The 18737-nt window shown below is 60.6% G+C and overlaps 4 protein-coding genes across 8 annotated transcripts; 2 read left to right on the forward strand and 2 right to left on the reverse strand.

Annotated features, from left to right (window-relative positions):
* Positions 1-73: 73 nt before the first annotated feature.
* RETREG3 (reticulophagy regulator family member 3) lies at positions 74-7593 on the forward strand. 2 transcript variants are annotated; one of them, XM_061477425.1, is made up of 9 exons: positions 74-295; positions 1336-1442; positions 2576-2606; positions 3635-3761; positions 4387-4471; positions 4871-5008; positions 5497-5576; positions 5906-6038; positions 6515-7593. In XM_061477425.1, exons 1-9 carry the CDS (start codon positions 117-119, stop codon positions 6946-6948), a joined length of 1314 nt encoding a protein of 437 aa, XP_061333409.1. In that variant the 5' UTR covers positions 74-116; the 3' UTR covers positions 6949-7593. The 2 variants fall into 2 exon arrangements, with proteins under 2 accessions (XP_061333409.1, XP_061333410.1); XM_061477426.1 differs by lacking the exon at positions 74-295 and adding an exon at positions 1144-1245.
* A 500-nt stretch (positions 7594-8093) lies between these two features.
* Positions 8094-10674, forward strand: PSMC3IP (PSMC3 interacting protein). 3 transcript variants are annotated; one of them, XM_061477562.1, is made up of 8 exons: positions 8095-8221; positions 8296-8402; positions 8480-8569; positions 8638-8749; positions 8844-8989; positions 9871-9924; positions 10230-10289; positions 10367-10674. In XM_061477562.1, the coding sequence occupies exons 1-8, from the start codon at positions 8188-8190 to the stop codon at positions 10424-10426; spliced, it is 663 nt and encodes a 220-aa protein (XP_061333546.1). In that variant the 5' UTR covers positions 8095-8187; the 3' UTR covers positions 10427-10674. The 3 variants fall into 3 exon arrangements, with proteins under 3 accessions (XP_061333547.1, XP_061333546.1, XP_061333548.1); XM_061477563.1 differs by lacking the exon at positions 8638-8749 and having other exon boundaries at positions 8094-8221; positions 8846-8989; XM_061477564.1 differs by lacking the exon at positions 8296-8402 and having other exon boundaries at positions 8184-8221.
* A 1214-nt stretch (positions 10675-11888) lies between these two features.
* MLX (MAX dimerization protein MLX) lies at positions 11889-14209 on the reverse strand. Of its 2 annotated transcripts, XM_061477560.1 has the most exons (8): positions 14088-14209; positions 13825-13861; positions 13640-13729; positions 13247-13353; positions 12983-13082; positions 12657-12756; positions 12165-12366; positions 11889-12074 (listed from the first exon to the last, which is right to left on the reverse strand). In XM_061477560.1, exons 1-8 carry the CDS (start codon positions 14130-14132, stop codon positions 12018-12020), a joined length of 738 nt encoding a protein of 245 aa, XP_061333544.1. In that variant the 5' UTR covers positions 14133-14209; the 3' UTR covers positions 11889-12017. The 2 variants fall into 2 exon arrangements, with proteins under 2 accessions (XP_061333544.1, XP_061333545.1); XM_061477561.1 differs by lacking the exon at positions 13640-13729 and having other exon boundaries at positions 14088-14195.
* Positions 14210-14432: 223 nt separating this feature from the next.
* COASY (Coenzyme A synthase) lies at positions 14433-18588 on the reverse strand. The gene is made up of 9 exons (XM_061477553.1): positions 17936-18588; positions 17408-17622; positions 17053-17184; positions 16649-16838; positions 16213-16277; positions 16029-16113; positions 15677-15774; positions 15441-15587; positions 14433-14510 (listed from the first exon to the last, which is right to left on the reverse strand). Exons 1-9 carry the CDS (start codon positions 18549-18551, stop codon positions 14454-14456), a joined length of 1605 nt encoding a protein of 534 aa, XP_061333537.1. The 5' UTR covers positions 18552-18588; the 3' UTR covers positions 14433-14453.
* Positions 18589-18737: the final 149 nt, after the last annotated feature.

Genomic DNA, 18737 nt, shown 5'->3' on the forward strand with positions numbered 1-18737 from the left:
GCTGAAATGGCGGCGCCCAGGATTGCAGTGCTTCCGGCGGCGGCAGGGCGCCGCCATGTCGGCCAGCGGCCGTGCGCGCGCGTGAGGCGGCCGGATGTTGACGCCGTGAGGGAGCGATGGCGGCGGCGGCGGCGGCCCCCGGCGAGCGGCAGCGGCGGGTGCAGGCGGTGAGCGCGGCGCTGCGGAGCCGCCTCGGGCCCTACGAGCCGCTGCTGAGCGCCGTGCAGGCCGCGCTCGTGTGGGAGCGGCCGGGCCGCAGCGCGCTGTGGTGGGCGGCGGTGCACGGCCTCTTCTGGTGAGCGGGGCCCGGGCCGGGGGGAACCGAGCGGGCCGGGGTCCGCTCCCCAGCGGTGCCAGGGGCCGCTCGGTACCGCGGGGGTCGCCGGAGCGCCGCGGGCTGCCGGGGGGGGGGGGTGTTGTTATCGCGCTTCCCTGACGCGGGTATGGGGTGGGCGCTGGGCACCGGGGGCCCTGCCCGCCCCTCTCCTGGGGGTGGCGGTCCCCGGGCGGGCTGGGGACAGGTCACGGCCGGAGGTGGGACCCGAGCAGGCAGCCCGAGAGGTCGCGCTCCTGCCGTGCTTCAGCTGCTCAGGGGAGCGTGGAGGCGCTGGTGTCTGCTTCATAGAATCGGAATAGTTCGGGTTGGAAAGGACCTTAAGATCATGCAGTTCCAACCCCCTGCCATAGGCAGGGACACCTCACACTAAACCATGGCACCCAAGGCTTCGGCCTACCTGGCCTTGAACACTGCCAGGGATGAAGCATTCACAACCTCCCTGGGCAACCCATTCCAGTGCCTCATCACCCCCACAGGAAAGAACTTCTTCCTTAGATCCAATCTAAACTTCCTCTGTTTCAGTTTGAACCCGTTACCCCTTGTCTTATCACTACAGTCCCTAATGAAGAGTCCCTCCCCAGCATCCCTATAGCCCCCCTTCAGACACTGGAAGGCTGCTCTGAGGTCTCCACGCAGCCTTCTCGTCTCCAGGCTGAACAGCCCCAACTTTCTGAGCCTATCTTCATACAGGAGGTGCTGCAGTGCCCTGATCATCCCCCCCACCGCCTCTCTTCCTTGTTATCCCAAAGCACTGAACTAACCAGCAAAACCCGCCGGTTCTGCTGCTCTGCCGGGAGCTGGGAATGACCCAAGCAGATAAGGGTCCCTGGAGCTGCCTGATACACCATGGGCAGGCTGGGGATGCTGATTACCACTTGCTTACTTTGCTCTGGCTACAACTGTTCCGAGTGCCTGGCTTGGTGTGAGTGAGGCTGTAACCGCTCTGGTGTGTGTCACGCAGATCTGGTCAGTACTATGTCTTCGTTTCTTCCCCATAGGTTTTTTGCTCTGACTTCTCTTCGCTTGCTGTTCCTGGTTGCGTTTACCCTCATAGTAGTAGTTTGTGTAGATCAGTGGAAGAGCAAAATCTGGCCTGAAATTGGAGGTAAGTTGCAACATTTGAGTGGATAGCAGCAAAGCGAGCGCTGGGTTTAGTCCCAGAGGTGCAAGCTCTGGAGTTAAATAGTTAAAACCCTGGCTCTTGTGTTTTGTGAGTCTAGAAGCAAGAGGTGTGTTCTTCCTGGAGCTGGAACATAAAGACCTTTTAATGCTAGTGACACTGGTATTTGTCTCCTAAGCTTGACCCATCAGGCGTATGTGGACTAGCGCAGGGTTGAAGCAGGGATTCACATTCCCATCATTCAGTCCAAGAGCAAAATCTTGGAAGTGTTTGTGGGAAACATCTGGATTTCTCCTCTGAGTCCATCATAAACCAGCTTCGTGGTGTAGGACAAAGATGAGGCCCAGCCTTGCTGTTGAGAGCTCTTTGAAAGGAGAGACGTCGTGCTGGCTGTTAAGGAAGTTAGTCTGGAGCTTTCAGGAAGCAGAGCTACTCTAGCTGTCATTTGATATTAATATACTCATGACTACTACCCCTCCTGCAGCACAGGGTTTGCATGGACAGGTCGGTGTTGAGCAGTGTGTGTGGTTTGCATGCTCCCAGAGGTGGGTCCCTCACTAACAAGCAAGAGCAGCTCCCAGCTTTCTGCTTGAGCCTGTGTTCTGTGTAGTTCTTGGGAAGACATTAAAGCTTTCCTCGGGCTCCAGCAGCAGCTTGGCTCAGGCTCTGTAGCTGAAGCATTCCTGCTTATGAGGAAGTGTCGGCCCAGCTCCCTCAGAACCTTGGTTTCCATTTGTCAGGATAACTTTTCCAGTCCCAGGCTGGATGCGAAAATATCCAAAGGCTTTAGTCTCTGACGCCTCTCAGTAATCAGCTGCTCTTCCTTCACGTGTGCACAGGGGAAGGGGGGAGATGGAAGCGGTTGGGTTTTGCTATTACCTTCCAGACAGCATCCAACAGATCCCCAGGAGCAACAGGGAGACCCTCTTGCACCTCCTACTGTCACACGTACACGTTCAAAGTGTGTTATGGAGTGATCCATCTCTGGTTCTTAATTACAGTTAATGCCTTTCCCAGGTATTCCCCAACTCATTAAAGCTTTACTTAAATCCCAAGACCTAAGTGTTCTCATGGCAAATTCCTTGCAACTAATGTAGTGTCTGTTCTTAATATTTTAGTGGCAAGACCTGACGAATTAGACAATGAGAGGTAGGAAACTAATTGACTTCTCTGCTCTTGGTGTTTGCTGTGATGATACCGTGTCAACTACCACCTGCATGTGCTCTTTGAGCGAGGAAGAAAAGGGGAGAAGGGAGCCCTCGACCCTGTCAAGCAGCTGGGACAAGTATTTGACTGGCCTAAGCTGTTACATTACATTACACTTTGCCTTCCTACTAGCCCTTGAGAGTGCTTTCTTAGCATTGCAAAACTTCCCTTGTGCCCTTAAGTTAGAGGTGCTGCCTCAAAAGCAGCTCCTTCTGTATGGGCCTCCAGTAGCAGGAAACCAGCCTTTCCTTGGGAAAGGATGAAGTCTTCTGAGACTTGACAGGGAATGTTTAACAGCTTGTTCCAGGAGCTGGCACTGCATACTTGGGATCTGACTGCAGCATTAATGATGGCTTGAGAAAAGTTGGGGTGTTGCCTTACTAATAACACCTTCCTGCCCTGTGGTGCTGCATTGGGTGCTCAGCTCCTGATTAAATCACTTGAGCTGGTGCCAAATGACAGGTTTTACTTTGTTTTCTTTTGCAAGAGGCCCAGGTACAGAAGGAACTGCTCTTCCTTAACCTCCATACTCGTGACTAGCAGTTAAGAAGCACTAATAGAACTTGCCAAAGACAGTGCCTCCAAAGGAACTGAATATATGAAGTAAGGTCCAAAGCTGCTTGTAGAGACCTCGTGCTGAATTCTTTGGGTTGCAGTCGATTAAATCAATGCAGAAAAAGCAAATGGATTTGCTTCTGCACTGCCCTTTCCCTCCAGTAGCATGGAAACTAGTCCAAGCCAAAGAGTGAGAGACTGGAATTGCTGCTCCTTAGCTGTGGGAGAGCTGGGGCACTTGGAGAGCAGTCCCTGGCAGTGCTGTTCTGCAAGACAGCTGAGCCTCACCTACAGCTCTAAGGAGCTCAGTGCTGTGGGAGGAGAGAAGGAAGTATTGAGACAAGTGTCTGTAACAAGTGATTTCTGCACTGGTCGATGCAGTGAGCTCTCTTCCTGAATTCCTGCCTTTCCTGCAGCTGGGGATATGTCCACCCTCGGCTGCTTGGAGTGCCAGAGCTCTGCCACCATTTGGCTGAAGGATGGGTGGCTGGGACCAACTTCTTAAGCAATCTCTTCATTTTCAAGAGGCAAAACCCTGGCAAGGTAAGAATGTACAGACCTCAGCACATAAAACACATAGTGTGGAGCCTCTGCTGCCCACCAGGATCCTCTCGTGGTAGCATCCAGCGTTGGCTGAATGCAGTCACACATGGGAGGTTACCACGTCTCCCCCAATGCTGTTAAGTGGTGAGGAGGGATGGAAAACACAGGCAGAACAGCCAGGCTGGGGAGGAGGGAGGAGGAAGCGAGTGTTGGCATGCTGGCTGTGAAATGTAGCTGCTCCTTCTGTAGGTTTCCAGCTCTGTCAGTGTCTGTCAAACTCCCTCAGTGGATTTGAGCAGTGAGGAAGAGGTGTCAAGCTGCTTTTTTTGTGTTCCCCTTTTTCTTCTTTTGAGGCTTATGCAAAGAGCAACTTGTAACATGCTGGAACTGTCCTTGTCCTTTTCACCTTCAAGCTTCCTGTCTCTGCAAAGCCTCTCCCTAGCTTTGGGAAGCTCTTCATAAGCTGAGGCAAGAGGCCTTGGCAATGCTGCCTGTGCCTGTGCTGGTCCCAGAGGTGATGCTTGAGCACTGGGAAGGTTTTGCTGTCATTAGAAGTATGACTTAGAATCTGCAAGAACCAAGTGAATCCACTGCTTTGGAAACTCACTGTCTCCCCTGTCTTCAGTTTTGCCTTCTAGTGTGTGGAGTCTTTACTTTCCTGGCTGTCCTGGGCCGCTATATCCCTGGACTCTTGCTCTCATACTTGCTGTGTAAGTAGATCTCTGTGCCAGTACAGACTTAGAAGTGAAAAGGGGTTAGAGATGAGTGGGATCTGAATGGCTGGGATTGGGCTCTCCTGCTCAGAAGGAAAGCTTCTGTGAACGGCTTTACAATTGGAAAGAATATGTTCTGCCTGGAATGTGGTGGTTCCTGACTGGGACTCTGGGGTCTCTGGTGCAGAGAGAACATGTTTGAGTGCTCAGTAACCACACACCAGAGCACTAGGAGGTTGGCCTCTCAGTTTTGCTGCCTCGACGGAGGTGGTTGCACTGTTCTGACAACCTCCTGCGGCATTGCCTCCCTTCAGATGTGGCATTCTCTGCATCACAAAACAGGCAGGATGTTTGCATTCTGGGCAAACTTCTAATGTGCATTCCCACTTACCTCAGTGCTCTTCATCCTGCTGTGGCCCCTTGCTGTGTACCACAGACTGGGGCAGCGCATGTACGTGAGGCTGGAGCCAGCTCTGCAGCGGCTGCGGTTCAGCTTTCGAGGCTACATGATACCAAAGCAGCGGGAGAAGCAACGTAAGTTCCCGTGCTGTGTTTGTGACCCTTCAGACACTGATCCTCAGTACCTGAAACAGCCCATGAGGGGAGCCTGGAGTGGGCTGGGCTGCAGCATGCAGCCGCTCCAGTGCCCTCAGGGAAGGAGGCAAAGCATCTCTGCCTCCCAGCAGCTCCCAGCAAGCGCTGACACCTCCCAGTGCCAGCTCCTCATGGTGCTGAGCTGCTCCATTCCTCAGCTGCCAGAGCTGTGTGTTCCATCTTGTGTTGCACTGAAAACAGAGGGAGGGTTCAGTGCAAGGCAGCTGCCAGACACGTTCATCTCAGCAAAAGATGTGCAGCAGCCCAAGTTGGAAGTGATCACGTTGCTGTGCTGTGGAGCAAAGCATGCTGTGCTGGGTCATGCCCAAGCTTGCCAGATTAAGGGGCTTTGTGTTTGGCACAAGGCTGGTCCTGTACAGAGCCCTGTCCCAGCAGCAGCCCTGAGCTTTGACTCTGGTTTCTGGCAGTGCGTCACCGATCCCTGAACCAGGAGGCTGTGGATGATGGGAGTGACAGTGAGGAGGAACTTGCTGCCTTCTGTCCTAAGGTAACAGCAGCAGCTGAATACAATAAACTCACTGTGTGGTGTGGACATGTAGTGAGCGGGCACGTATCCAGCACATTGTAGTTGAGTTCTTGTGGAAGATCAGATGAGGATATTCTCCTTTGAGAATGGTCTGTCTTATTCTGTCTCGCTCAGATATGTCCAGAGCTGCTCGTACCAACTACAGTCTCCTAGGCTGGGCTGTACAGTGTGAAATGAGCCTCCATGAGGGTTGGCTTTCACTGGAGGTGGATGGATCATGTGTTTTGTCTTGAGGCACAGGAATAAGCTTCCCAGTAGTGATGTTTTCAGTGTTATCTCCTCTTTGAAAGCTGGATGACTCCGTGGTAGCCAAGGAGCTCACCATCTCCGACTCAGAGCATTCGGATGCTGAGGTTTCCTACACGGAGAATGGGATGTTCAACCTTTCGAGGGGCCAGACTCCGCTGACAGAGGGGTCAGAAGGTGAGAGGGAATGGGGCAGCTTCTGGAAGGTGTGGAATGCTGAGCAGGCGCCAGTGTGACGGGTCAGAGGGAGGATGCATTGCCTTCTGGCCTTGAGGTCTGCCTCTTTGATGTCTCCCTTGCTGCCTAAGATGAGATGCCAGTACCTGTTTTTTTTCAGGATGGAGCTTCCTTCATTCCTGTGGTGCTTTAGTGAGCAGTTAGGACTGCTCTCACAGGCAGATCCAGCTCTGCCAGTCCCTGCCTGCAGGGACACGGTGCAGCTTGGTCTGGGAGGGGGGGTCTGGTTCTGCATCCTCGTTCCTTGTGTGTGAACTGGGAGCTCAGCAGCAGCCCCAGTACCTGTGTGAGGGGGGCACTGGGGAGGGTTTGGTCTGTGAGCCTTGGAGGGGGAGCTGTGACCCAGCTTTCATGTGCTGTGCTGCCCTGGCCTCTGGGCTATTGCTGTGTGTTTAAAGCTCTTTCTCCTCTTCCAGACCTTGACGGTCACAGTGACCCAGAAGAATCTTTTGCCCGGGATCTCCCTGACTTCCCTTCCATAAACCCAGAGGTAACTGGCATAGATGATGAAGATGACACCAGCATTGGGATCCCGAGCCTGGCTTACCGCTCCCAAGTGACTGAAGATCTGCACCTCCCGTATGAGCAGGAGGAAGGCAGTGGCCTGCCCCCCGTACAGAACCTGCCTGGCAACATCGCCGGCTTCGTCACCAGAAGCATGATCCAGCTCGCCCTGGCAGGAGCCCCTCAGCCAGGCCCCTCACGCAGCGACAATCCCCAGAGGGCTGCAAAGACTTACCTCAGAATGGCCAGCTTGGACTTGGACACTGATGCGGAAGGAGATGACTTTGAACTGCTGGATCAGTCTGAGCTGAACCAGCTGGATCCTGCAGGCTCCCGGGGCCAGTAGGTGAGCCCAGCACTTCCCTCTGGTTTTCTATTGTGCGTCGTGGAGGGAATCCTGGCAGGAAAAGCCTTGCACACTTGTCTAGATGCTCTCCTGTGTGAGTCTGAGTGACGTGACGGCCGGGCCTGGCTGGGAACACCACGGTGACCTGGGACTCTGTAGCCTCGCTTGGATTTTAGAATAAACTACACTGGTAATTCATAGAGCAAAGGCGTTGCTGTGGTCGCTCCACAGTCACCCACGGGCTGCCCTGCACCCAGGATGCTGCTTGCTCCAGACTGCCTCACCTGAGACCGTAACCCTGGTGTGTGTCACTCTAGAGGCTGGTGCTTGGCTCAGCCCAGCATCGCCCAGGACAAGCTCGAAGCCGATCCTCTGGGGCTGGTTTCCCCTCAGACCTGTTGTCTGGGACTTAGTGCTGGTCTGTCTTAAAGACAACCATTCCCTGCTCCTAAAACGTGCACAGAATCCAGGTCTTCTCTCCCAGCAACGTCCGGCTCCAGGTAGAAACAAAGCTGCTGTGGGCACGGCCGTGTGTGTGTGTGTGTGATGGAACACTCCCCTCCTGCCCCAGCTCTAGCGATGCTGTTTTGTAAGAGACACCATGGCAATAAGACACTTCCTGTGATGATGAGAGTCCTGCAGTGACCGTCTACGTGTGCCAGCTGCTTTGTGTCGCTTTGCTAAAACAACGGACTGATGCTTTGCTGACTCCCTCCCCACCGCCCCGCGCTCCTCCAGCGCCCTGCTCTGTGCCCATCCTGCTCTCCCCTGCCCGGGTTGGTGGAGGGAGGAGCTGGAGCTGCCCGTGGCTTTCCATCCCCTGCAACGACAGCACCGGTGACGGAGGAGCTTTTGCGCCCGTTGCGGTCACACAAACCAGCACCCTCCAGGGGACGGACCGCCTGCGCCCGTGCCCGGTCCCGAGCCGCGCTCAGCCCTCTCCTTGCTTTTCCTAAGCCATAGAACCCGGTTGCGGCCGCGTTTGTGCACTAAGAACGAAACGCGCCTGTCGGGACCCCCCTTGCCTCCGCCTGTGTCTGTCTGAAAGCCCCGGGGCTGCGGGAGCACCGGGTGCGGGGACCGGAGCGCTGCTGCCCCGCCTCCTCGGGGGCGCGGCTTCACCTCCCAGCCAATCAGAGCGCGTCTCCGTCTCCTTAGTCGGCGGGGATTGGGCGGTGCGGCGGAAGTGCGTCATCGCCGCCGGGGCCGGGAGAGGAGCGGGAAGAGCGGACGGGGAGGATGAGTAAAGGCCGCGATGGCGCCGGGGCGGGCGGTGAGTGAGGGCCGGGGCCTCGCCGTGAGTGAGCGGGCCCGGGCGGCCGCGGTGACGGGCGCGGTGTCCCGCAGGCGGTGCCGCCGCCGTGCTGCTGCGGTACCTGCGGGAGCAGAACCGGCCCTACAGTGCCCAGGACGCCTTCAGCAACCTGCAGCGGGAGCACGGGCTCGGCAAGGCGGTGAGCGGGGAGCGCGGGCAGGGCAGGGCCGGGCTGGGCCGGGCGCAGGGCCCGGCTGACGGCGCGGGGCCCCGCAGGCCGTGGTGAAGGCGCTGGAGCAGCTGGCGCAGCAGGGCCGCATCCGGGAGAAGGCCTACGGCAAGCAGAAGATCTACTTCGCCGACCAGGTGAGCCCCGGGCCCGGGAGCTGCCCCCGCGCCCGCCGCCGCCGCGCTGAGCCGCCTCCTCCCCGCAGGAGCAGCTCCTGGCCGCCAGCGATGCCGAGCTCCGCGGCTTGGACGCGCGGATCGCGGCCCTCTCCGGGCAGGTGCAGGAGCTGCAGCAGAGCTGCCGGCAGATGGAGGCGGGTGAGTGCGACCGGGCAGCACCCCCCCTCCACACCACCACCCCGGTACCGGCAGCAGCTCGGGGGTTATGGGCTGAGCGGTGCCTCCCTTCCAGAGCTGAAGGAGCTGAGCAGCTCCATGACAACCCCTGAGGTGGCCAAGGAGATCAAGGAGCTGAAGAAGGACTGTGAGAGTTACACAGAGAAACTGGAGAGGATGAAGTCGGCCACGAACCACGTCACTCCGGAAGAAAAGGAGAAGGTGAAGAGCTGCTGGGGCCGAGCACACTCCAGGCGCTCAGGGCACCTTCAGGCAGCAGCTGAGCTGCCTCTTCCTCACACCCCTGGGTCACTTCATCTTGCCCAGGCAACCAAAAAGCCAGCAGCATCCTGGCCTGTATCAGAAATAGCATAGCCGACAGGGCCAGGGCAGTGATCACTGCAACCCCCCTGCACTGGGCACTAGGGAGGCTGCATCTCAAATCCTATGTTCAGTTCTGGGCCCCTTGCTACAAGAGAGACATTGAGGTGCTGGAGCAGGGCCTGGAGCCCAAGTGTGATGGGGACAGTTGAGGGACCTGGGGAGTTTAGGCTGGAAATGGCTCAGGGGGGACCTGATCCCTCCCTACAAGTGCCTGACAGGAGGATGGAGCCAGGAGGGGCTGGGCTCTGCTCCCAAGGAACAAGGGATGGGACAAGAGGAAGCGGCCTCAAGCTGCCCCAGGGCAGGTTTAGATGGAGCTGAGGAACAATTCCTGCCCCAGAGGGTGCTCAGGCATTGGAACAGGCTGCCCAGGGCAGGTCTGCAGTCACCGTCCCTGCAAGTGTTCACACACCGTGGAGACGAGGCCTCAGTGCCATGGGTTAGTGGTGGCCTTGGCATTGCTGGGGTAGAGGTTGGACTGGATGAGCTTAAAGGGCTTTTCCAACCCAGTTGATTCTCTGGTTCTATGCTCTGCCCCTGTCTGGGGTGAGCGGGTTCACAGGGAGCTCCGTGTCTGGCAGGGCCCTTGTGAGCCACTTGGGCTGTTAAATAACCCCCTCGTTGGCACTTCAGGCAGGTCCTTGGCACCAGGCACTTACAGCACCTTCGTGGGGTGGCTTCTGCCAGGCTGGCTCTCACTTTTGCCTTGCTGCCCGCAGGTCTGCAGTGAGCAGAAGCTGTACTGCAGAGAGTGGCGGCGCAGGAAGCGAATGGTAATGGTTGTGCCACCAAGCAGGGGGTGGTGACCGTCCTGTTGTGACACTGGGTGCTATGGATGCCCTGGGGGGGGGGGGGTGTGTGTGTGTGCTGGGCAGCTTGGGGAGCAGCCCCAGCTTGAGCTGAGCCTCTTCCCACTGCTGCAATGCTGAGGCTGTAGTTGTGGAGCAGGCAGCGCTGTGCTTGGGCTTGGGGTACCGGGGTGCCTGAGGACAAGGTTCCTGCAGAGCTCTGCCTGCCCTTGGGAACAACCAGCCCCTGTCACCCCCTGCACTGGCTCAGGTCTCCCCTGTCCCTGCAGGCGACCGAGCTGCTGGACGCCATCCTGGAGGGGTACCCCAAAAGCAAGAAGCAATTCTTTGTAAGTTCCAAATCTGGGCTCTGTGGGGCCGGCGCTGTGCTGAGCTCCGCGGTGCTGAGCCCTCTGTGCTCCTGCAGGAGGAGGTCGGGATAGAGACAGACGAGGAGCACAACGTCGTGCTGCCAGCGGCCGTGTGAGGCACCGAGGAGCCTTTGCTCCAGGAGGAGGAGCTGGTGCTGGAACTCAGCTCTTGGGTTGGTTTTTGTCCTCTTTTTGCAGGGCTTGGGCTCATCCTGCACATTGATAGATGTTGTGGTTCGGAATGCTTCACAGCAGGGTCCAGGGGGCCCTCGGGAGGGTGATGGAGCTGGTGGCTGCAGAGCTCCACGTGTATTTCAGCCATGACACAAGCACAGGCTCCATTAAACACCAGCATTTGGGTTCAGGTTGTGGTGGGCTCTCTCTGTTCAGGTGTCGGGCAGGGTTTGGGTTCTGGGTTGCAGCAGCCCTCAGGGGTGGGGAAGGCAAAGAGGTGGGATGGGCGCAACCCTGAGCCCTCGGCAACAGAAAGAAACCCAGGAAAAGCATTAAAACATTCAGCAAAATTTAATTACTTTTCACAATAGAAAAAATAGGTGATTTCACAGGGGAGCTCTGTGAAATCCACGGCCTCCTCCTGCAGCAGGAGCAGAGCCAGGGCTCCTGGCCATGCCCCAGAGCCCCAGCCCTGACCTGTGCACCCCAAGTTTGCTTCCACACCCAGCAGCATCTGCCCAGGGGGCCAGGGCTGAGCCTGTGCCTATGAGCAGCACTGCAGGGCTTGGCCTAGGGGCTGCCTTTGTGGTGCTTAGACCCAAAGGCAGGGGTTGAAGAATGATTCTGTATCAAAACCACCCCCCAACCCCGCTTCTGCACCGCTGCTGGGGTAGGAGCTGTAACTGAACCATTCTCATGCATTGAAACCAAGGAGCTGAGGCACCTCCTGGATCCCCCGGGTGAAATAAATACCCACCCCGCTGAGTGGGAGCAAAGCACGGTCACAGAGCACAGGCCCCACTGCAAGAGCCCCCGTGTGACCAACTCACCCCCCCCCAGCAGCTGCTCCTCCACACGAGGCCTTTGTATGGCCAAAAGCCACGACCCCCCTGCCACCAGTGCCACGGGGCAGGTTCAAGAGTGTCAGAGCCTGGCTGGGAACGCTTCAGGGTGTTTGCTTGCACTGATTCATCAAACCAAATCCGGGCTGTTTGTGTGTGTGTGGATGGAAGGAGCAGCAGGGAGCGACTGCCTTCAGCTGCCCACCTGCCTTCCTGTTGAGTGTGGCCACATCAAAACCACAAAGAAGCCAGGAGTAGCTCCTCAACTTGCAAAGCCTGCCCCATAGCGGCTGCTTCGGAGGGGCACCAGAAAGCCCCAGGTAGGGCTGAAGCCTCTTTAACATGTGTTCTCTCCCAGTTCCTGGCAGCAGAGGGGTTGTGGCAGAGGCCTGAGAGGCCAGAGCTGCTGCACTGGTAGCCCAGGCAAACCCCACCCCAACTGCCTGAGCTGGAACTTGGGGGTAGATATGGGATGGTGGGGGGGGGCACCTCTGCTCCATCCACACTCACCCCTCTTCTGCTAAGTCCCTACAACTATTTAGTGATCTCGACTGTGCTGGGGTTGGGTTTGTACTTAATAAATAATCCAGAGAAGCTTTAGAAGCAGGTGGAGGGGATGGCCCAGCCCCTGCTGGTGCCCGTCACCGTGGCCCCTGGGCAGGAGGTGGCAGCCCCGGGGCGCTGCAGGGGGTCAGTAGAGCTGACTCTTGAGCTGGTGCAGGACCCCGATCACGATGTCCTGCAGCGTCTGGGGCAGGGGGAGACACGAGACAGGGTCAGGTCTTCCAATGGGGGAACAGCCCCAGGGCTGGCACCCACAGCCGCTCCCAGCGCTCACCTGGGGCTTGCAGTGCTCCTCAATCCAGCTGAAGACGCATGCCGAGAGCTCCTGGAAGCTCGTCACCGAGATGGAGGCGTTAAAGGACTGGAAGAGGGAATCCATAATGCCTTGGAACACGTTGAACTTCACCTCGTCGGAGACCTGGTCCTTCCCCTCGTTGGGGTTGTCCTGGTGAGCTTTCACAATCTGCTCGTAGTTCCTGGAACAAAGCAAGGGCCCCGTGGTCAGCAGCAGAGGCCTCCGCAGGGACAGGGGGAACGAGAGCCTGCAGGGAACCAACACTGGGAAGCTGCAGCCGCTCCTGGTGCGAGGAACTCGGGGTCACCTTCACACTGAACCCCACCACTAGCCCCAGGACACCCGCACTAAGGGCTGCTGGAGGAGAAGCCGTGGCAGCAGCAGGCAGGGAGGGGTTTGGGGCTGCAGGCACGGAGTCTGGCAAGGCTGGGGCAGGAAGAAGAGGGCAGCACCCGACAGCTCTTCCCTTACGCCTTCATGATCTTCAAGGCCATCACGTCCTTCCTGAGGGTGGAAAGTTCCTCCTCTTGCTTCTTCTTTTCCTTGTGCAGGAACTGGATGTAGTCAATGGCTGAGCACGAAAACACAGAGTGAGGATTCGAGAATGCACCCAAGCGTCCCACGGAGCTCCCTCTGCCATGGTCCTCCTCAGGAGCTGGGTGGAGGTGACCAGCACTGAGCTCCCCCCACAGCATCATTACACCAGAAGTGCTGAACCCCCACTGCTGCCCTGCTCTAGCGAGGTGGTTTTGGGGGTTCTTGGCACCCCCTTCCCTCTCCCCACCCTCAAGACTCACTTTTCTGGAGAACAATGGCCTTGCTCAGCTTCTGGGAGCCTATGGAGAAATCCTGCTGCTCGCAGGTGGGAACGATGGCCTGGAGGTCATCGTAGCCTTTCTGTGGGGAAGCAGAGGCACAGCCCATGCATTTGGGGTGCAGCAGTGTGGAACGGACAGGCATCAAAGCCCAGCTCCCAGCCAGAGCCTGGGGAGAGTTGGTCCAGCAGGAAAGCCAAGGGGAAGGTGCTGAGGGCAGGAGAGTGCTGCAGGGCTCGCGGTTACCTTGATGGCATCTCGCCTCTTCTGCTCCGCCTGCGTGTGCGCCCGCCTGCGCCGGTCCTTGTAGGACTCCTTGTAGGGCTCCTGGTGGTAATCGCTGTCCTCATCGTCTGCATGGAGAGAGCCCAGGGGAGGGCGATGGAGCTGGGCTGGCCTCTGCACCAGGCCACCGACAAACACCCCAAGGGGCCCGGCCAACCCCTGCCCTTCCCTCGTAGAGCCGGGCAGGAGGAAGAAGGCTGCAGCTCCCTCGGGAAGGCACCGAACCCAAACCCGCTGGATGCCCTGGTGCGGCTCCCCACCACCTCCCCTCGGCACAGGGAGGGAGCGGGACCCCCTGCTCCGGGCTGGGCGCCGCAGGGAGCAGGACCCGCGCTCACGGGGAGCAAACCCCACCTGTGTTGGGGACAGAGGAGGCGCTGGTGGAGCCGATGCTGTTGGCCCGGGACACGATGCTGCTTTTCCGGGCGCTCTCCATGAAGAGCGCTGCAGGGGACGGGGTCACAGTAAGGGGGACACGGGGGGGGGACACGAACGGGGCCGAGGGGATAAGGCCCCGGTAGCCGGAGCCGAGCACGTACCCGAGTCCAGGCCATTGTCGCCGTACGCTGCGTCCACCTTGCGCGGGGCCGGCGGGAGCGGAGACGTGAGCGGGGCTGGGGCAGGAACCGCGGCCCGGACCCCCCCCCCCGGTACCAGCTCCCCCCCCCGGTCACCTTTGGCCCTGACCCTCGCGCTCACCCGGTCCCGGTCCCTCCCCCCCGCCCCTTGCGCGCACCCAACCGAGCCCCCCCCGCCCCGGTCCCATCCCCGGTCCCGGTCCCGGCCCCGGCCCCGCTCCCACCTTCCCCCACGCGTCCTCGGCCGCGGCGCAGGGCGGCTCCGCCATCTTCCGCCCGCCCCGCTCACGTGACGGCCGCCAGAGCCAATAGGAAACGCAATCCGCCGCGTTCCGCCGCACCGCCAGGGGGCGCCCTCCCCGCCCCACGCAATACACACGCACACGTGACAGGCACCGCGGGGGCGGGGGGGGCAGCGGCCTCCTCCTTTACTGCGGACCGGGACCGGGACCGGGAGCGGAGCCGCCGCGGCCCCGCGCAGGGCCCGGCAGGACGGGGCGGGGGGGCGCTCCTCGGCGGGGCTGCCGGGCCGGGCCGGGCCGGGCCGGGCCCCTCCGGTGCGGGGGATGCGGGCAGGAGGCGCGGATCCCTCAGGGGCTGCGCGCTTGGGGCAGGCGCTGCTGCAGGAGCTCCCAGGCCTTCTCCACCTGCGGGCAGAGCGCGCACCTCAGAGCCGCGGGCACGGCGGGCACCGTCCCCATCACAGCATCACAGCACCACAGCATCACAGCACCATCACAGCATCATCACAGCATCATCACAGCACCATCACAGCATCATCACAGCACCACATCATCACAGCACCATCACAGCATCATCACAGCATCATCACAGCATCATCACAGCACCACAGCATCACAGCACCATCACAGCATCATCACAGCATCATCACAGCACCACAGCATCACAGCAGCATCACAGCATCACAGCAGCATCACAGCATCACAGCATCATCACAGCATCACAGCACCACAGCAGCATCACAGCACCACAGCATCACAGCATGCTAGAGATTGGAAGCAACCTCTAAAGCTCATCTAGTCCAATCCCCCTGCCGGAGCAGGAACACCTCGGTAAGGTTACACAGGAATGTGTCCAGGCGGGTTTTGAGACTCCACAACCTCCCTGGGCAGCCTGTTCCAGTGTCCCATCACCCTCACTAAGAAGAAGTTTCTTCTCAAGTTTAAGTGGAACCTCTTGTGTTCCAGTTTGTACCCATTACCCCTTGTCCTATCATTGTTTGCCACTGAGTAGAGCCTGGCTCCGTCCTCGTGACACTCCCCCTTTATATATTTATATACACTAATAAGGTCACCCCTCAGTCTCCTCTTCTCCAAACTATAGAGACCCAGCTCCCTCAGTCTTTCCTCATAAGGGAGATGCTCCACTCCCTTAATCATCTTCGTTGCCCTGTGCTGGACTCTCTCCAGCAGCTCCCTGTCCTTCTTGAATTGAGGGGCCCAGAACTGGAAACGCCCCTGCTGCGTTTGCACCCCCAGAGCCTCCCTCATGGGCAGCAGCACCCCCGTGTCTGTGTCCCTGTGTCCCCCACCCCGAGGGCAGCCCCCGGCGCTCACCTGCTTGCGGGTGATGTCGGGCTCCCAGAGCGTGCAGAGCACGACGTGCGCCCGCTCCACGCGCTGCCCATTGCTCATCTGGCTCCGCAGCCGGCTCCGAGCCGCCTCCTCGCTCAGCCCGTCCCGCGCCATCACGCGCCGCACGGCCTGCCGGGACCACGGGGACCTCAGGCGCTCCGATGGGCAACCGAGGACCGGCCCCAGCGGCGAGGGACAGGCCGAGGGGCATCTCCCACCTCATCCTCCGGGATGACAGCCGTCCACACCTCATGGACCATGTCCTGCCAGCCAGCCTCCAGCAGCACGGCAGCGTCCAGCACGCACACGGCCTTGCCTGTGGGATGAGGACGTTCCTCACTACCTGCGGTCGCAAGGCAATGGGAATTCCTCCTCGCCACACTCCAGGTCCTTGAGCCTGGCCCAGTGCAGGCGGGGGTTTGCTCAGAGATGTGCCAGTGAAAGCCTCTGCCCAGCAGAGAGGGGTCTGAGCAGGGAGAACACTGCCCAAAGCAGCCGCTCCGCAGGGCGCTGTGTCCTGAGCTGCTGCACAAGGCCACGCATCCAACTCCCCGCTCTGTGCTCGGTTACCTTGAGCTTCTGCCTCCCTGATCTGCTCCTTCACCAGCCGCGCTATCTTGGGCCACACGATGTCTGTGAGGCTCTTCAGCCGCTCCTAGAAAGGACCACAGCTTAACCCAAACCTCTGGGGGCACTGGCTCTGCGTACGTCAGGGATGGAGATTAAACCCTGACTGTGCCCGTGCTGCTCCTACCTGGTTTCCAAACACTTTGGCCCCAAGGACTTTCCTGTTGATTGTCCCATCTTCAGACAGGATTTCTGCAAGACAGAAGCAGAACAGGCTTGGGAGGAATGAACCCAGCTCCCTTCCCTGTGGCCAGCCTAACGTGCAGTGACGGACCCAGAAAGGAGCTGCAGGACCTGACCTGGCAGCTTACTCCAGAAAGACAGGGAATAGCTTTCCCCAGATGAGCAGCAGCCCGGCTCAGCCTCCTGCACTGCCTGCAGCAGCTCTGCCATGGGGCGTGCAAGACGTGGGGGAAGCAGTGCTTTGTCCTGCCCAGCCCAGCTACCACTGAATGAGCTACAGATCCCAGCAGGCACAGCCCAGGCCGGCTCCCTGGGATGCTGGCGCATCCCTCCCTCCTCTTCCTTTTCCCAGCCTTCCCCAAAGCTTTCCGTGGCTCTACCTGCACCAAAGGTCGCCACCACCTGCTTGTAGGCAGGGCCACCGGGGACATAGACAGCGTGGCCCAGCTTGTCAGCGTCGATGAGGAACGCTCCCAGGCCGCCCAGGAGCCTGGCGATGGACGTTTTCCCACTCCCGGTTCCTCCGGTCAGGCCGATCACGTATGGGTGCGAAGGCAGGGCAGGGTCTTGCTATGGGGAGAAGGAAACCCATTGCCAGCACAGGGAGAACACGGCTTTGCTGGAGAAGGATCCCACACACCCGGCCTGGAAACGGGCACAGAAGGTGCTGGCGCTGCAGAGCGTGGGCAGCGGGGCCTCCAGAACACATCCCCTGCAGCAGGGCCTGGGGCTGCCCCCTCCTCCAGGGCACGCGGTTCCCCGCAGCTCCCCGAGACCCCCTCACCCGTGGGGGCCGCAGCAGCGTCCCCAGCAGCCGGTGCCGCAGGCTGGAGGAGCTGATCTTCTCCTCCTCGTTCTCACTGTGGTCGGGGTCCTGCATCAGCAGGATCTCATAGAGAGCCAGCGCGGGGAGCCCCTGCGAGAGGAGAGCCCCGAGGGCTGTCAGCAGCGGGGACACCGCGAGGGGACGGGGCTCCAGGCCTCAGTGCAGCAGCACAAACACGGCTGCGGCTGCCCCAAAGTGTCCCCACGAGGCAGCTCCGTCCCCGGGGGGCACACTCGCAGCAGCAGAGGGGAAGGCAGCTTCTATGGGACAGGATGCCCTTGAGCCCGGGCCGGCGCACACCGCAGCCATTTACATTCTCAAGTCTCAGCTGGTTCACGGCCTCCCCACCACGGCGGCTCTCCTGGCTGACCACCAGGCACTGCAGGTCGGGGTCGGTGACGCTGGGGCCGTAGGGGTCGATGAGCCGCACGATGTCGTAGCGCAGCGACGGCTTCACGTCCTCCAGGAACTCGCGCAGCTTTGCCACCCGCAGCTCGTACGGCTCGATCAGCTCCATCAGGACCTTGTCTGCGGGCACCGGGAGCACAGAGAACCGGGGAGAGTGTTTAACAGCGGGCAGCTCCCAGAGCAGTGATGGAAAGCAGCAGACCGGGAGATGGAGACAAAACCCGCCTGCGGCTTTGGGAGGCAGCCCCCTCACGCCTCCCTCGCTCCTATGGACATGATGCCTTATCCCTGCTGTCACCGTGCCCCGGGCAGCACCACCGCGGAGCTCTGGCCGCTCTCTGGTAGCCCCCCCCCCGGCCTCCCACCAGCAGCCGGGCCCCGCTGCCCTCAGCTCCCCCCCGTCCCAGCACGGTGCCGCCGCCCCGGGACTCACGGCGGAGCAGGTCGCCGTCGGCCACCCCGGCCAGGAGCCGGTCCCGGGCCAGAAGGCAGCAAGTGCTGAGCAGGAGGCGGTGGGCGCCGTGCAGGCGGTCGAAGGTGCCGCCGACCGCCACGCCGGAGAAGTTGGGAAGCGCCGCATCGGGACCGCACTCGGGGTCCTCCTTGGGGTCCCCATCGAGGTCCCCCGCGGGGTCCCCCAGCAGCAGCGCGGGCAGGTCCGGGGCGCAGCCGTAGGCGGCGGTGGCCAAGCTCTGCAGCCCGAGCTGCACCGGCCCCGGCGGCCCCGGCGCCTCGTTGGCGGGCAGCAGCAGGACGCGGGGCGGCCGGGCCAGGCGGCGGCCGGGGTCCAGCAGGACGCGCACGTCCATCCCGCGCCGCGCCGCCGCCGCGTAGAGCGCGGCCAGAGCCCGCAGCAGCGCGGGGCCGGCGGGCGGCGGGGCCGCGGGGAGCGGCGGCGGGGCCGCGGCGAGGCGCAGCCCCGGCTGCAGGTGCACGTACAGCGGCCCCGCCACCAGCCCCGCGGCCGCCGCCAGCGCCGCCGCCGCCCGCCGGGGCAGCGCTGCCAGCGGAGCCGTCAGCACCAGCAGCCCCGACCCGAACGGCGGCATCGCCCCCGGAAGCCGCGGGCCCCCGCGACCCGGAACGTGCAGCGGGACCGCCCCGAGCCCCGCCTCTCGCGACGGAGCCCCGGTGAGAGGCGAGCGGCGGGGCCGGGCTCCGCCCGCTCGAGGGAGGGGACAGAGAGACCCGGCCCCGCGGAGCCGCCGGGTTCGCTGAGAGGGACGGAGCCGGGA

The sequence above is a fragment of the Pezoporus flaviventris genome, unplaced genomic scaffold (genome assembly GCF_033815535.1).
Source record: "Pezoporus flaviventris isolate CSIRO_AGI_PZ_B2104156 unplaced genomic scaffold, CSIRO_AGI_Pfla_v1 ptg000107l, whole genome shotgun sequence".
NCBI classification, from domain to species: Eukaryota; Metazoa; Chordata; class Aves; order Psittaciformes; family Psittacidae; genus Pezoporus; species Pezoporus flaviventris.

Bases quoted from the DNA above. Each gene is read 5' to 3' on its own strand.
- RETREG3 (XM_061477425.1), top strand. From the start codon at position 117: ATGGCGGCGGCGGCGGCGGCCCCCGGCGAGCGGCAGCGGCGGGTGCAG. The intron at 1,443-2,575 runs GTAAGTTGCAAC...TTAATATTTTAG, and splicing joins AATCTGGCCTGAAATTGGAG to TGGCAAGACCTGACGAATTA. The intron at 6,039-6,514 runs GTGAGAGGGAAT...CTCCTCTTCCAG, and splicing joins GCTGACAGAGGGGTCAGAAG to ACCTTGACGGTCACAGTGAC.
- PSMC3IP (XM_061477562.1), top strand. From the start codon at position 8,188: ATGAGTAAAGGCCGCGATGGCGCCGGGGCGGGCG. The intron at 8,750-8,843 runs GTGAGTGCGACC...CCTCCCTTCCAG, and splicing joins CTGCCGGCAGATGGAGGCGG to AGCTGAAGGAGCTGAGCAGC. The intron at 9,925-10,229 runs GTAATGGTTGTG...CTGTCCCTGCAG, and splicing joins GGCGGCGCAGGAAGCGAATG to GCGACCGAGCTGCTGGACGC.
- MLX (XM_061477560.1), bottom strand. From the start codon at position 14,132: ATGGCGGAGCCGCCCTGCGCCGCGGCCGAGGACGCGTGGGGGAAG. The intron at 13,862-14,087 runs GTGGGAGCGGGG...GCCCCGCGCAAG, and splicing joins CCGAGGACGCGTGGGGGAAG to GTGGACGCAGCGTACGGCGA. The intron at 12,757-12,982 runs GTGAGTCTTGAG...TTTCGTGCTCAG, and splicing joins GGCCATTGTTCTCCAGAAAA to CCATTGACTACATCCAGTTC.
- COASY (XM_061477553.1), bottom strand. From the start codon at position 18,551: ATGCCGCCGTTCGGGTCGGGGCTGCTGGTGCTGACGGCTCCGCTGGCA. The intron at 16,839-17,052 runs GTGAGGGGGTCT...TTCTCCCCATAG, and splicing joins CGCTGCTGCGGCCCCCACGG to CAAGACCCTGCCCTGCCTTC. The intron at 15,588-15,676 runs GTGGGAGATGCC...TGGTCCCGGCAG, and splicing joins CTGTCATCCCGGAGGATGAG to GCCGTGCGGCGCGTGATGGC.